Source organism: Coloeus monedula (genome assembly GCF_965178545.1).
Source record: "Coloeus monedula genome assembly, chromosome: 12".
Classification (NCBI taxonomy): Eukaryota; Metazoa; Chordata; class Aves; order Passeriformes; family Corvidae; genus Coloeus; species Coloeus monedula.
The window spans coordinates 10,531,943-10,548,623 of NC_138792.1; the positions used below are offsets into that span (position 1 = coordinate 10,531,943).

Genomic DNA, 16,681 nt, shown 5'->3' on the forward strand with positions numbered 1-16,681 from the left:
ATGAGAAACAGAGAATCTGCCTCCTTTATTATTGGTGTTTAGAGCAAAGTTTAGGGGCTGTAATAGGTCCCTTTGTAGAAGGTGTACATAGGGCCCAAGAACACCAGCATTCTGCGCAATATACAGCTTGCAGGCACTGGCTGTGAATAATAATTGAAACAACACTATTCCCTCTCTCAGGCAGAGTTATGTAAATTTGCTAAAATGATAGATTTTCTGATCAGAGCTATTTTGTGAGTGGAAAACACTCTTACACCAAGGGCTTGCAAGCTGTAGGTTTCAGTTCAGTGTGGAGAACACAGCACAAGGCAGAGAGCACAGAACTGCGGGCACTGCTACAGGCACAGGGGCACTGAGCCCTCCCCTTCTGATTTTAATTCAAATTCCCCATTTTTTGAAGTTTCGTCGTATTTGTGAAACAATTTACACTTCAGTAGAGGAGGAAGCATGTACGAGACAGAAGAGAACGTAAGTGAAAAAAAGACTTGAAGAGGAATGTCTGAAAAGACTAAAAACATGTGCTGCCTGACCAAATGGAGTATTTTAACCCTTATATCCCAATTAGCAACTGCAGTGAACACAGAACAACTTGCGGAAACTTAATGGAGCTGAGTGACACGTAATAAAATAGGCACACGCATTAGGGGTAACACTCGGAAGAGGACATCCATACAATAGTTTGTCCGAAGCGCTCATGTCGGAGAGACCATTCAGATGTGTCACAGTAATTTTTCACAAAGCCTTTTTTAACCGTTTATTTATCGAAACGATTTACCGTTCTCGCCATTTTTGCGAGCAGACATCTCGCACCTCCCGCCATACTCGGGGCTGGCGGTGCTCAACGCACACGCGCAGCACATCGCGCCCCACGACCGCAACGCACATGCGCACGGAGCGCCCCGCGGTACGAACGCACACACGCGACACGCGGGGCACCCCGCCCACACCTCGGTTCCACCGCACACACTCGTCTCCAACGCGCACACACTCGGCACATCGCACACACTCGTCTCCAACGCGCACACGCCCCGCACATCGCACACACTCGGCTCCAACGCGCACACACTCGGCACACCCCAGGGCTTTAACGCGCACGCGCGCGAGGCACCGCACCCCGCCCCGCCCCGCGGTTCTAACGCACACGCGCGGCCGTGGCACCGCCCCGCGGTCCCCGCGCACAGGCGCAGTCCGCCCCGCCGCCTCCCCGTACGGCGCGGCCGCGTCCCGCGGTTTCTCGCGGCCCGTCCGTCCCCTCTGACCCGGCGCCGCCGCTGCTCCATCCGGGCCCTCGGCGCTACACGGGGAAGATGGCGGCGCTGCTCCCGGCCGAGTGGATAAAGAACTGGGAGAAAGGCGGCAAGAGCGAGTTGTGAGTGCGGGGCCTCGCCGCGGGGAGGGATGGGGCGCTGCGGCCTGCGGGAGGGAGGCGGGGGACGGCGGAGAGGACGTCGGTCGGGGCTGCGTCCTTGCTGCTGGGCGTAGGGTCGAAACCGTGGTCGGGAGGAGGGCCTGGGCCACCCAACCGTCGGCGGGTGCTGCCGCCCTCCGCCGACAGTCGGCCCCCGTAGCAGGGCCCAGCTTTCCCGGCTCCCCGAGCGCCCCCTTCCAGCCTCTGGGCCACATTTGTTGGGGGTCGGTCTCATCTTCAGCCGGCCCCCGGCGTAATATGGACCCTGAAGCGTTCCTGTGTTGGTGACTCTACGGTACTGACCTTCCTGGCAAAGGCCTCAGCCCCTGTTCCCACCTTTTTACCGATTCCGAGGGGACTGGCCCCGTATTCTTTGACCTAGGCAAAATATGATCAGGTAGTCATGCTTGTTCTATCCTACAAAGTAACCTTTGTGCGCGAAGGGGTCCGGTTGCAGCCTCCCAAATTAATCCAGGTGTGCCAGGAGCTTTCTATCCTGGGCCTGTTTCTGTTTTAAGCCATCTTAATGTGGCAGGTTCACTAAATGCTGTGTTTCAGGAATACAGCTCTTCAGGGGGTAATTCACCAGTTTGGCCATTTCACGTTACTCTGTTAGTTTGGACAGGGGTGTCCTCTGCATTAACTATATGTTTTTTATGCACTCTTATTTTAATTCTTCCATGCGCTTCTGTTTTTTTGTTGTAAGTAAAAAATCCTGCCGTTTTAAATATGGGCGTTAAAGGGATCACGTAGAGAAACACTTTTGATAAGCGCTCATTTTAGTATTTTCTTCTGTTCATGTTTTTTGAAAGGTTGTGCAGCTTAGCAATGAATATTCCTTGTGCATGAAGGAAAAGGCAGTGGGTTGGAGATTAGAGAATGTATAGAATCCCTGCACAAAACACTGTTGTCTCCAGAGCCTCCATTTTGTAGTGAAGGGGGCCCCATTTATAGCCATGTAATTTTTGGTTTGAATTATGCTAGTACCATTATCATGTTAGTATGCAAGTTGAACATGTTGAGAGGTTGTGTGGAGTTTGCACGAGGACAGACGTTTCATAGCTGATCATATAATGGCAACTGCACTGTTCACACTGAATTCTCAGCACTCTGAGCTTTGTAAGAGGCAAGTTACCTCAGCTTTTGACCATGATAAAACCTTTTATGGTTCTTTTCTCCCCTCAGAGCAGAACTTCTGCTGAGTTCTGATGGGAAGAAGGTGTTCATCTGCTGTGGGACCAATAAAACAAAATGATTAGCTAAATTCCTGTATTTGTGGTACTTGGACTTCATCTGGAATACTGCTTAAATGCTGTTCCAGGCACGACTTAAGGAGCAGTTTGCAGATGAGGCCATATGTTTTAAAAGAAGTGTAATTGTGTCTGGATAACAGTTGTCTGGTTTTGCAGTGGTAGCTTTGTAAATCCGAGGAATATGCATGAACTTATTTTATAGAATTTAGAGTATATACCTGTAGGGAATATTTAGAGAACTTTTTAGAAAGCCAACTTTATTGGGAGAGTCTTCAGTGCGTAACTTTGTGTTTCTTTTTCCAAAACTTCCTATCTCCTGATTTACTAGAGGAAAACAGAGCTAGGATGCTATCATTTCAGAATGAAACACATGAAATGTTGTTAAAGTAAAAAGGGAATAAAATGCAGTGACACTACTTATTTTTATTGAATTATTTATCTAATGCCAGTATGCCCAAGAATAAAAATTAGTTCTAGGCTTAAGTTCACTCTTGGGCTTTGTGGTTCAAAGTTAATACAACACATTATAATGATGTTAGAAAAGTGGGAAGGGGAAGGATACTGTGGACAAACAGAATGGACATTACTAACAAATAGAAGATTTACAAAAATTTCTAAGGTTTTTGTAGGCTTTTTAAGGGGATAAAACCCCTTCATAATTAGTAGAAAAGACTAGTTCTTATGGAAAAAAATACTTACTTGCTGGAGCATTAAATGGCTTACATGATCTGACCAGATCAGTTGAGATACTACTTTGGCTGTTAGTAGTTATCTAAATGAAAGCACATTTCTGTGTTTTGGGGGAATATGAAACTATATTGAGAGAAGTAGATAGTTTGTTTTAATTTGGCATTTCAACTTCTACTGGGATTAATAATGGATGCTTAAGATAATTACTCTATTTTTTTTTTTGAATGGTGTGATATTTTTGATCATGTGATCAACTTGTCATGATTTAACAGTACTATCCAGAAGTCAGAAGGTAAGGATTTTGTGTGTCTTAGAGTGTCATAATGTTAATTAGTAATGCAGCAGTGACCATTTGCTTCCAAGACATTGTTCAGAGACATTGTTCAAAACTGTACACGCTTTGAATTTAATTAATCAAGCTACTGGTGTGTAATAGTATCTAATACAAATACGTAAATGTAGTAGTTTCAAGTGTGTGTACCTGCCAAAACTACATTGGTCAGGATGTAGTCATCTTACCTGTCACTTTTTTGTTCAGATCATTCTCTAAGTACAGTTTACTAAATTATGTTCATTTATTTGCTACTGCCAGATACTGGTTACGGATGAAGTCTGAGGGTGACTACTTATGCTGCTCAGTCCGGACTCCCTGTAGACCAATTTGTGTGTACTGTCCTTGTAGGAAAATTGTTGTGTTTTCCACAAAAAGTTGCTGGTCTATGACTGCAGCCCACATGGACATTTATAACACAGATAGGAACTGGTACCTTACCTTGTTTTGTGAGAGATTCAACACATCAGGGAGCATTTAGCATGGATGGAGGGCTTTAATAAAGTACTTGCCTGGCAGTTTATGCAATATGTTAAGCCTCAAGATAAACTGAAGAAGCTTAACATTCTGTGAATGTGAAATTTTTGAGACTGGATCTTTCAGGCACTTCCAGCTTCTTTGTTACTCCAACTCAACACTGTAACATTGCTCATGTAAGTGAAGGGCTGAGAATCAGGAAAAGAGTTTAGTTGTAGTTGTGCCACCCTGACTGCAAAATGCAATTGATTGTACTTTATCTCAACTAAAGAACTACCTACATCAGTTGAATTATGCATATACTTAAATACTAGCAGGCACATGCACTTTGTGATAATTACTGCTTTAATCCACGTGTGGGAGTGAAATGGAGGTTATAGGACATGCTGTATGAGTTGGGAGGCCTCAGTTCCGGTGCTGCCTCTGCCATGCAAACTTGTTCACACTGCTTCAGAATTTGTGTTTTAAGCAAATCTATCCCATCATAGTCCAAAATAAATTTAATTTTGAAACCGTGGTTTCAAAAGTGATTCTGTGGGGTTTTTTAAAAAGATTTTTGCTTTCTAGGTTATCCTATTTTTTAATTGTATCCTACATGCATTACACAGTTTTACTTTCGGATTAAGAGATGTAGGTTTTAGTAGAGCAGGGAAGTTCTCCAACCTAAGCTGGCAGCAATGAGCTACCAGGTCAGAGTAATAAGTGTCAAATGAACACTTACCAGACTGTACCAGCATTGATATTTCTTTTCTTGTGAAGGTGCAACTGTTTTAATTTTATGCACTCAGCTGAGACTAGATGAGCTAATCTCTCAGCTTGTTGTTACTGGAAAGGAGGGCTTCTGCCTTGTCTTCAGTCACCAGGGTGTCTCTATGGTCTCCTGGTAAGTGCTTCAACTTGCAGACGTGGCTGAAGACTTGGGTTTTGACCAGTTTTCTGCCAGGTTTGTCAGTTGTACTGATGTAACTGATCAGAGGGCTAAAACTGTGTGCTGAGAAGGGAGGAAGTGTTGGTGAATGTGTCCCGTTTCTGCAGCAACAAACCATTAAATCAGTGCAGCTGTGCTACCTGGCAGCACCTACAGGAAAGGTGGTCTTCCTTTGAGAGAGTGCCTCTAGAAAAGAATAGAAGCATAAAAAGAAATATTTTGGCCTTCTTTTGTTTTTCTCCAATTTAAAAATTCAGGGGGTTCTAATTGCAAATATTAAGCATGTTGTTTTGCAGATTCATCTTAGAGTTTCTTACTATATTGATCAAACAGATTTGTGTCTTAAAGTAATGTGAAGTTGTTAATACTATTTTGATACTGCTGGAAAGGGAATGGGAAGAGGTTGAAACTCTGGTTTCAAGATGTACTTAAATGAACTCATCAGTCCAAGCAGACAGGGTTGTTGCTCTTGTAACCTCGTTGAGGATATTATCTTAGGACATAGGAGTCAAAGCGTGTAGCTCAGATAGGTTTTTTTGGAATCTGATGTTTCACTTTACTGTTATTTGTATACAGAACTTAGAAATGACTGCTTATAGGGTACCTTCTCTATGAAGGAGTAATTAAAATTTCAGAAAATTGATTTTTATTGAATTTATACACTCTCTGGGGACAGCCCGGGGAAAAATATATTCTTTAAAAAAATATTTACTTACCATTCATGAAAAATAAAATATTCCCCTGTTTTGCTGTCTCTATTCTGGTTATTTCCAGAATAACCAGAATATTGCATTCTCTTATAGCGTTTGGGACATCTCAGCCATACCTTTGCTTTTTGCTGAGCTTTTACATTTCTATTGATAATGTTATGTGTGAAACTCTGTAGTTTCCAGTTGTTTTCAAAGGGTGTGTATACCTTGTATTTGCTAATTATAATCCTTTGATGGCTAGAACAGCTGTTTAGTCCTGCTAGAGAAGTGATAATCTATATAGGATGCAAATAGAATGAGTAATGGATTGCTACAGAACTATTTTTTACTGTTTATTTTTTGTGATAAGCCTCTAATAATTGTACATATCTGCCTTATTTGAACCAGCTTAAAATGGCTCCCACAGCAAACTGTAGTCTTGCCATCTTATGTAGGAATGAGACATAGCTCTGATACCTTCCTCACTTTCTGCACATGAAAGATACTTTGAAAAATGTGTGAACTTTTGGTTGAAAATGTGCAAATGTGACAAAAGTTCTTGAAATATTCCCTGCTGTCTGTTATAATAAAGGTAAATATCTACCCTTTTAAAAATACTGTCACTTTTAAACATGAAACTGCTTTTGAAACCTCACACTGGGGTGACAGTAGTGGTAGAGAAGAGGGAAGATCCTTATGTCTTGGAAGTATGTCCATTTCTGAGCTGTCAGTGTAGTGAGGAAGCCTGCTCTTTAAGCATTTATTTTATAACACAGAAAACTATTATTTTATGCCATGTAACAGTCTGCACAGTAGTTAGAGTGCTTTTTGCATATGGCTGTTTGGTTGAGGGAGCCCTGGGAGCAAGCAGTGACAATGCAACATGACAGGTTTTTGCTTCCTAGAGTGGATTCTTTTAGGGACTAGAATAAAGAAAAATTCTGTCTTACTCTTGGTGAAACATTGCATGAGGAAATAATGCAAATAGTTTAATGGTAAAAGTTTTTTACAGACAAGAGTTTGAAAACTACCATAGTCATAGTAATTCTGTGAGAAGCATTTCCTTATTGGATAATGACAGTAGGTTATTGCTAGTACTTCCATGCTTTCACGTTGCCTCATGTTCTTACTTTTCTCAAGGAGGTGTAATGTTAGGAAGAATATTTATATGCGTATAAGATCTATTGGGAGTCTTGTGTTTCTTTGCTGTTCAAGTTCTCTGAATTAGGGTTTACTTTGGAAAAATTAAAATGTAGTCATCCATTTAAACTGCCCAAATCTAAAGCTGTTTCAGCCAGAGCATCAACCAAAAAAAAGAACCCCAAAACATTTGTGTGTGTATGCCAATATCTAATGGGTTTTTTTTTAAAATATTTGTTTTATTTTAGTGTGCAGCTGTGTCGTGCTCTCAGTGAAAACAAAAACCATGATGTGGGTTTCAGAGGTAAGTTGTGTGGTTTGTTGGTTGATTTTAGTTAAATTTAAAAAAAGCCTGGAAACAGTTGATTATGGTACCTTTGCATGTATGTGTGTCATTCATGTATGGTGGTCATCATTCATGTATGGTGACCATTAGTGCCTGCTGAGGGTGAATTCTACAAATACAAACATCCACTACAAGGATTGCTTTCAGACCTCCAGAGATTTCTTTTCAGTGAGTTGTGGCAGCATTGCCCAGTATTTGATCTGTGCTGTAGAAAATGGAATTCCACTTTGCAAACTCAGCATACAACTAGATGTTGAAATAGAAGTTAAATATATGAACCCTAATGTGTGCAAATGTGAAATTATCTATTTAAAAAGCAAATTGTTTTAATTAACCCACAGTGGTTTGTAGTCACCATGTTATTGAGTACTTGGTTTAAGGCATTAAGATCTGTATAACTTGTTAGTGAATATGGTTTATTGAGCAAACCATGTGGTAAAAGTGCACGGTGAAAGCATGGGAGTTTATTTTTCATGTAGTAAAAACACAACATTTTTTGTGTCTTATTTAAGAACCTTACAAGTTTTTCACAGCTGGTTTTTCAACCACCATGTTTAACACTGCAAGGTTTTTCTCAAGTGGAATACCTCTGTTTAGTGCTTCAGCTTATTACAAGCATTTGTAAGGTTACATTCTTGAGTTATAGGAGACTTTCCTTAAAAAATGAAATAAAAAATAATCCTAATCAAGCATTTTTTCTCCAATTAAATTTTACTTTCTTCTAGCTAAATGGTTTTTGAGAGCATATCTGATGAGACATGACTAGGAAAGTACTGGAGTGTTTTCTATGTATGTATAATATGATATTTGTGTGAATTACAAGGTAAAGGTTTCTTTGTTAAGCCAACTGTGAACACTCAAGTTACTGTATGCAGGATGGTAATTTTTCTTCCCATTTTACTGTTATTCCATGAACTCTCTAGAGAAGGTGAATCGTCGCTCACTTTATGCTTGTGTGAAATCTTAGATATTGATGATTGATTTTAATCTATCAGTGATAACAAAGTAATCCCCTTTATTGGTAAGGGAAACATATCCCCTTTACTTGTCCATTGTCTGAAGTTGACAGCAAGTAAACATTGCTTTAGCAGTTAGATAGATAAAGGATTATCTAATATGTTCCTTAATCATCTCCTGTCTTTCAACAGATATCCAGCAGGCTTTGTACGAGCTTGCTTACCACGTTGTCAGAGGAAACTTAAAGCATGATCAAGCTTCTAATGTTCTTGGTGATGTCATAGTAAGTATATATTTGTAATAATTGCATACTTACTAAAATCTTTCTTATAAAAGTCCATATGAAATCTAAGCAGGAGAATATTCAAGAGATTTTTCTTTTACGTGTCTAAAAAGTCATTCTTGTCAAGTTCTTTTTCTTCATTTGTGTGTACTTGATATATATGTAGACTGGCAGGGTTTCATTTTTTCTCTCTATTTTTCATGGTGAGGAATAGATGTGTTCATTTCAGCATAAATTAAAAATTAAGCCATTTTTTAAGGGCACGAGAAGACTGAAGTTTTTAATAAATGCTAGAAACAAATGTCACTTGCTCATGCAGCACATCTGTGATGCCACCTACTGGTTTTTATAACAATGTGACAGTGTGTGCGCCATTTTACGGTTGGGATGTCCAAGTTCTGTGATGGCCTTTGAAATAATGCATTAGACTTATTTTTTGTTTGAGAAAGGTTTTTCTTAAAATGCTTTGAATAAGTAGAGAAAATAGGGAGAAGAGTAATTTCCTCTTCCAAGCTCACCAAATATCGCTGTTTCTTAAAAAAGCAAACTAGGAAAAATACATTAAAAAATCTTCTAGAAATGATTTCTTATTTTTGGTAAGTTGCTGTATGGAGCATTAAAGAAAAATGTGTTGCAATAATCTAGTTTAACTGTTTCAGGTTTTTTGAACTGGAGCATTGGTGTTGAGGGAAGGCAAGGCTGTAGGGCACCTTGCTATTGGGGTGGTGTGTGAAATGTTGCACCTATGGTTGCTGTAAGAAATAGTAATCTGTTTGATGCCTGAGGAACTGCAGGTCACTCTCCGGGCTGCTGCTCCTCACACAGGGTGTTCCCTTGGGCTAAAGAGTTGGAGGGAATAACCAGGGGGTTTTGTCCCTGGTCACAAATTACACTTAAATTGCATTTCAAGGTTATGGGGTTTCATGACATATCAATAATTAGTACAGCACTTTTATTAGATATTAGTCAATAATTAAGCATATTCGTTATTAATATGAATTATGAATCATAGAAATAATATGTATTATTAATTAATTTGAACTTTATGATGAAGTGTTGTTTTATACAATGCAAACATTTTCTAAGCATGCATATTGGAATTTCTGTATTCGTTAAATGGGATCTTTTTGTTTCTTAGGAATTCCGAGAAGACATGCCTTCTATCCTTGCTGATGTATTCTGCATATTAGGTAAGTTGGGTTCCCTTCCTTTCAGCATTGCAATAGATTTGGCGAAATTAATGTTTTGTGTATCTGCTTCTTGAGGAAATTTCATTAAATCTGTAAAGCATGACTTCTCCTTACAAAGCATGTGTTGATTCTTCCTCAGTGTATCTGTACCTCACTTGTTAATGTCTTTTCATTCTGCTTTGTTCTGTTATAGTTTCCAGAAGTTTGCCTATTAAAGGCAGTGGAAGTTGATCTGCCAAGAATAGTTAAAGGAGCTAGCTTGTAAGAATGTTGGATGTTAGCTAATGGAATCAGTGACTTAGTGATGTTATCATTCTTAAATATTTTAAATAAAAGTTGACTTACTGGTAGGTAGATCCTTTCTCCTCAGAATGTGTTCTATAAATATTTTTGTCTGTACAGTCACTGTTAGTGAAATGGAGCTTACGCTAATTGTCCAGAAATCTAAAGGCGAGTGGCATCAAGTCACTCTGCCAGCTGAGCAGATGTGCGCGTCTTTTTCTGGTGATAACTTCTGGATTTTTATGTTGTAATGTTGATCTAAAGCTGTTCTCTCATGTTTTTCCTGCTTTAACTGCTTGCAGTTTTTGTCTTGCTCCAAGTCTGTGTTTTTCAACAAATTTCAGAAAGTTCTTTTGCTGGTCTGGTCACCACAGATCCTGTGTGTTCTTGTATGGAAGGAGTGAGGCATGTGCTGTGCTGTGGTTGCCTGTGAAGAGAGGCACCTCATTAAGTTTGCACGTGCAGCTTTGGTTTTATACATCTGAATGATAAATTTTCACTTTGTTTTTTTCATACTGTTTAATTCTGTGTCCTTGTATCATCATTTTGTAATAACTAGTTTTCGTAATGCAGTGTTACACTGATGTCCTTTTCTTTTTTAATCTGCATTAGAACACTTGAATTAGCTGCTTCTTGCACTACTTGAATAACTGAAACTAGTGTATCTGTCTTCCTTTTTCTGTTTATTTTTCTTTTCCCCCTTTAAATTAGTGTGTAGCCAAATGCCATCCTTTCGCTAATAGCAGAGAATAGTATGGCTAAGGAGCTAGGTTTCAAACTTTGGGACAAAGGACATTTGACAATTTCTTGCTTGTTTTCTCTAACCCGTTTTTACTCTAATCAGTATTTGCTGCTATCAGGATTTTTTTCTCCAATTCCTTATGTGTTTCAATATATGAGAATTTCGGGTTTTCCACTCATCCACATTCCCTGGACAAATTTTTTACTGTAGCTTGTTCTTTGGCTGAGAGTCTTGGTTGCTAAGGTCCAGGCTGATCTGGCTGGTCTGTTGCCTCCACTTCTACCCTGCTGCATCACTGGTTTTCAGTCTCTTTAGGGTCTTCTTTCTCACATTTTTGTTGCTGATGTTTTCTCTATGGGTCTGATTTTAATGTGGGCATGTGTGGTGGGTTTTTTGTTTGTTTGTTTATTGTAATATCTGCCTTGCATTCTTTTATGGAGTTTTCTACTCGTTTTACAGCTGCTCACTTCCTGTAATGATGTGCTTTTTTAAAACTGCTTTAGAAGTTTTGCTTCCCTGGCCAGTGTTCCATAGCCTGTCTTCTCATAGGAGCGAATTGCTTTCAGTAGTTGACAATACCGGAGAAATTAATGGTAATACAGAACCGTAGCTGGTAAAAGACTGCAGACAGACAGTAAATGGTAGTTCTCTGACACCACAGGGAAAGAGATTAGAACATTACCTTAAGGCCAGGATCATGCAGTTCTCTTCAGCAGTTCGTATTTCTGGTTTTGTGCTTATTATTGATCTTTAATGCTTGCCATAAGTATTATTGCAACAAAGAGAAGGGCAAGAAAAATTACTGCAGCATTCCTCTGGTTTCTGTTTTACCTTTTCATGAGCCTTGTGGATGTGTGAGAATTGTTGCCAAAATATTACACAAACCACATGGGGAATGAGTGGGTGGGAAGTGGCAAGAAGCTACTATGTTATCAATAAGTTGCTTTGCTTTGTGTTATCATTAGCAATTATCAGAATAGTTGCTAAAAGAAGAAACTCTCAAATTATCAAGTAATGTTCTTTTCCCCATCTTCTTTTGTAGATATTGAAACAAGTTGTTTAGAAGAAAAGAATAAGAGGGATCATTTTACACAACTAGTATTGGCCTGTTTGGTAAGTTGCACCTAGGAAGTCTTTTGACAAAATTGCATGTCAAAATATGACAAGAAAAATAAGAGCGTTGAAGCTTGCTTTTTGGTTTTTTTCCTCTGGAAAAGACTATAAGAGTGTTTTCCAAATGCCCGAATAATTAAAAAATTCATCTCCAAAGTGTTGTGATAGAAGAATATAGTACAGCTCTCCTTTGAGATCTTTAAAGAGTTTTGAGGTAACTTAAAATTTTCTGCCTGCAAGTTCAACTGAAACTTTGCCTCTGAAGCATGCTTTGAGGTGCACTTCTTTATGCAACCTCTTCTTGTCTTTAGAAGTAGCATTCACAAATGCATGGAATAAGCTTGATTTGTAGGAAAGTTCTGAATATGAAAACAAGACTTCTTTCCCAGAATATGAGAATATGCTTTGTAAATACGCAGTTCTTGGTAGTAATGTCCCTGGGTGCTATGCAATGTGTACTTGGTAACCAGCAATTAGCCTAAGGCTTGTTTCTTCAAGGTGCTCTTGTATGTAAAATTTACCACTGTAAAATTCCAGTTTCAGTTAATAGTGTCTCAGTTTTGTCTGCCTCTGTGTTTGAAGCAAAATGTAAACTTTTTCCTGTTGTAGTCAGAATGCACATGTAACATAAAGTAATTGTGTGGTTTCTAGGTCTTTGTAATTGACAAATTTGGTGTATGTTTTTGGTGTTTTTTAGTATCTTGTATCTGACACTGTCCTAAAGGAGCGTTTAGATCCAGAGACGCTGGAGTCACTGGGACTTATCAAGCAGTCTCAACAGTTCAATCAAAAATCTGTTAAAATAAAGACAAAACTATTGTAAGTTTTGGGGCAAGGGTTGTTTGGGGAGTGGGTGGGGAGGGACAATGATGATTAGTGTGGTAACAATGTTTTCTACCAAGTGCAGTGTTTCTTTGAAGATACTCAGTTTCCTTTGGGAGATATGTTTTGTTGCACTTTAACTTGCCATTGACAAAAGAATTTTGTTAGCCTTTAGTTTTCAGACTGTTGAGAAGTATGCAATCTTTCCCATGTTAGATATGGCTTTTGCTACAGGGATTCCATATATGCAGATTAATTAGTATTTATTTGTGACATGTGAATTTACAAAGTATAAGAAAATTAATTATTGCTCTTGCATCAGTTAAGAATCGGTTTTGTTTTCATAACTAGGCAAATATTGTTATTTTAGTTTGGGCAACATAGGTTATCCTTTTTTGGTGTATGTTTGGTTTCTGTCTCTGCATCCAGTGTTTCAGTCTCAAAGAACATCACTTGAAACAAGAATAGGTTAAGGACGGACTGCCACAGAGCAGTTCTCCAGAGCAGTGTGTAGAACAAGCTTTCCTGTTAAGTGTAAGTCTAATCTTTTTAATGGTCTGCATTTGAAATGAAAGAAGAGCTGGATTTGTTTGGAGAGTGCTTGCTACCCTGCAGGTATTAATTTACTGCATTTAATAGTTTTTGCAATAGCTCAGGTAAATGACAAGTTGTTAAAAATATGTTTAAAATTAGCATTTTTTAGTATAGCAAATTGCTAAGAGCATAAATAAGCTTCACTGGATGCATGTTACACAACAGTATTTAATTTCTGTTCATTTGCAGTTATAAGCAACAGAAGTTTAATTTGCTAAGAGAGGAGAATGAAGGTTATGCAAAGCTCATTGCGGAACTGGGTCAAGACTTATCTGGAAATATCACTAGTGATTTAATCCTTGAAAATATCAAATCTTTAATAGGTAAGGAATTTATTGAAAGAATATGGGCATTGGTTTTCCTATATGACCTTACGACTACAGAGAGTAGATCACCTTGGATAGAATTATAGGGTCTTGAAGTTCCTGTTTCTGTGGAAAAATTAATTTTGAGAATGTTGTGTAGGCATACTTAACCCTAGATACTGAATTTATGGTGTAGCCTCAGATATGCATGCTGTGATTTTTGACATCTTTTGAAGATGTGCTTGTCGTCTCAGCAGGCAGACTGAAGCATAACAAAGTAATGCTTTTTGCTACTGAATGTATCAGTTCAATGAGTGAGCATTCTTTTGTTCTTGAAGATGTTGAATGAGTGATTCCTTGTGAAGACCAATGAGAAGTAGTAAATGTTCTTCCTTTATCTAGTTCTTTCAGTGATTTTTCCATGTTTCTAAGTTGTCATGATGAGAATCTCACAAAGTGCAAAATGTTAAAAACAGGAAATTCCTGTAATTACCCTTGTTTTACACTTTCTTTTTGAATAATGAGTTCTGTACAATATATTGGTGTTTGCACCAGTGCCTGTCTCATATGGTGCCAGTGCAGTAATGGGCAAAAGGCTATACTGCCATTTTATACAAAAAATAATTTTTCATTTATCAATGTGTTTTGCCTGAGTATCAAATGCCTGTAACAATGATACTTACTTTGGGAGGGATGAAGAGAATAGGATGGTTTTGCTAGTTATTACAGTGAAAAAATACTCTCAGTTTGAGGAATTTTGTGATAAAACATTTTTATTTCTGGAATTTTAGGAATTGCAAATAGACTTCCTACAGTGTGTCAATTCTTTTAAATTGCAGTAGGTTCTAGTGTTAATGGAAATGGCTTTTGGGAAGGAAAGACTGATGCAGTTATATATCTGCATAGTGAATGTGCCTGGATAAAACATGTCATGGCACAATGAAGAAAATATCTAGGTGTGGATTTTTTGAATAAAAGTAGTATTTCTGCCTCAAGTATGTCTCCTGGAATTCTGGTGGAAAAGTTTATATAGTAAAATACAGGTATGATTTCAGCATTAACTGACCTGATCTGTATCTTTGCTCTTGCTCCCCTTCAAATAAAGAAACTGTTCTCTCTTCTGCTGGCAATAATGCTGAATTGACAGGGCAGTACCAACAGGAGGATCAGGGTCTAGCTCAAACCGGAACAGTTTTTGGGGTGTAAAATAATTACTAGCTGGCTGATCTGTGTGACTGAATGAATATATGTGGCAGCACAAGGGAAGAAGCAGCAGCCCTTGCCTTTTGCTGGCCCTGTGGTGCTGGCGAGGTCAGGTTATTAATTATTAAATGTTCCCTTTTAGGTGTTAATTTCTACTTTTGCTGTAATCTGGGTTGGAAGTCCTTTTTAGTATTTTTGCCTAGTTCAGTATTCAACAAGTCAAAATGATCGGTGCTGTATTTATCCAGATTATTTTGCTATTGATAAATCAGGCTCAAGTTTAACTGAAAAGAATAAATTTTTAAAGTTAATGCATTTGTGTTCTAGAAACAGAATGAAGATGAAAATTAGCAATGTTAAACTTTTCTGCTCTATCCTTCTCCACTAGGATGTTTCAATCTTGATCCTAACAGAGTTTTGGATATTATCCTAGAAGTCTATGAGTGCAGGCCTGAGTATGATGATTTCTTCGTACCACTGATAGAGTCTTACATGTACATGTGTGAACCTCAAACTCTATGCCATATCCTTGGGTTCAAATTCAAATTTTATCAGGTAATGTATTTCTGTTCTTAATTTTTGGGTTTCATGGTTGGTGGTTGAACTGCAGTTGGTAATAAGATTTTCTGCAGGTTTTTGCTGGTTTGGTTTTTGGTTTTGTTTTGGGGGTTTTTTTTCCATATAAATTAATTTTTAAGTTGTAAAATTCTGGTATTAAAAGCAATAATTTCATTATTTGAGTGGGAGTCTCTTACTGTATTTTGCAGGAGAATGCTTAATGTTCTCTTAAAAGAGCTGAAAATAATCTTGGTACCTTCTGCTTGACCTTGTAGAGTCATGTAAGGACTGGCATGAACAAAGAGACTGTACATTATAAACAAGACTTATCCCCAGGAGTGAGGAACATGTTTGCAGGAGAGTCATGGTTGATATTAGATAATATACTCAAGGGGGGTTTTTTGAGTATATAGCTAGGAATTGCATACAAGCACCATAGGGTGTGAAGACAGTTTAAAGTTTTTGTTTCTGAAAATACTGAATGTGTATTGCAGTTAAATCTAGTGACTTGGGAGTAATAGCAGTTAAATAACATGATAACAAGGAGAACTGTGGGTTAATATATTTAATTTGAACAGGAATTGAGTGGTTCCTGTTCTGTAACCACCTGCTGTGGTCTGACTGATTTTTTCTTAAATTTCCAATGTTGTCCATTTTAGGATCCAAGTGGTGAGACCCCTTCCTCCTTATACAGAGTTGCTGCTGTCCTTTTGCAACATAATCTCATAGATTTGGAAGATCTTTATGTTCATGTAAGTGACAGTACTACTCTGCTAGATGCCAAAGCTAAGGACATTTAAAAAAAAGAAAATCAGATGCTTTACCCTATTTCTAAATTTTCAGATTCATGATATTCTGTCTAATACCTGTAGGTGTACAATATTTAATGATTTAAAATTTTCCCCGCTTTCTTAATGCCATGTATTCACATAAGCACACATTGAAATATGAATGCTGATAAATTTATCTGTGTAACATCCTCTAGATTGTTTATCTTCTGGCAGAGTAGGAAGTTGGAGGTAAATACCCAAGTAACCTTCCTTAAGAGCTAGACCCTTTGAGTTTTGCTTTACAAGCTCAGTTTTGGAGAAAAGTGGTAGGACAATTAGCTCCAAACATTCTTTTAGTTTAATAGTAGGGTTATTTTTTTAAAATGCTTGCATGTTCCTGAGTAGGCCTCTCATTCTCTACAAGAATTCTGACCATTTGTTAGGCTGAAGGAAGGATATGGACTTACATGTTCAGATACAGTCAGAGACTTATTCTCTGCAGTCTGACAGTCTTATCAACCAACCAACATTCCAGTTTGATGAATGGTTAATAGAATGTTGTAGTTATCAGATTAATTTTACATAATACAAGAATTTTTA

The 16,681-nt window shown here is 38.3% G+C and overlaps 1 protein-coding gene across 10 annotated transcripts in view; it reads left to right on the forward strand.

The window, feature by feature from the left end:
• The first annotated feature begins 1,200 nt into the window (after positions 1-1,200).
• THOC2 (THO complex subunit 2) overlaps positions 1,201-16,681 on the forward strand; it is a 50,546-nt gene continuing 35,065 nt past the window's right edge. For all 10 annotated transcript variants that reach the window (XR_014226749.1, XM_082289205.1, XM_082289209.1 and 7 more), the window contains exons 1-9: positions 1,201-1,369; positions 7,165-7,220; positions 8,411-8,502; positions 9,641-9,692; positions 11,759-11,829; positions 12,527-12,648; positions 13,435-13,568; positions 15,142-15,308; positions 15,971-16,063. Coding sequence is in view for 9 of the 10 variants with exons in the window: in XM_082289205.1 (XP_082145331.1) it covers positions 1,308-1,369; positions 7,165-7,220; positions 8,411-8,502; positions 9,641-9,692; positions 11,759-11,829; positions 12,527-12,648; positions 13,435-13,568; positions 15,142-15,308; positions 15,971-16,063 (849 nt within the window). In the remaining variant the exon portion in view is untranslated. The remainder of the gene's footprint in view (positions 1,370-7,164; positions 7,221-8,410; positions 8,503-9,640; positions 9,693-11,758; positions 11,830-12,526; positions 12,649-13,434; positions 13,569-15,141; positions 15,309-15,970; positions 16,064-16,681) is intronic.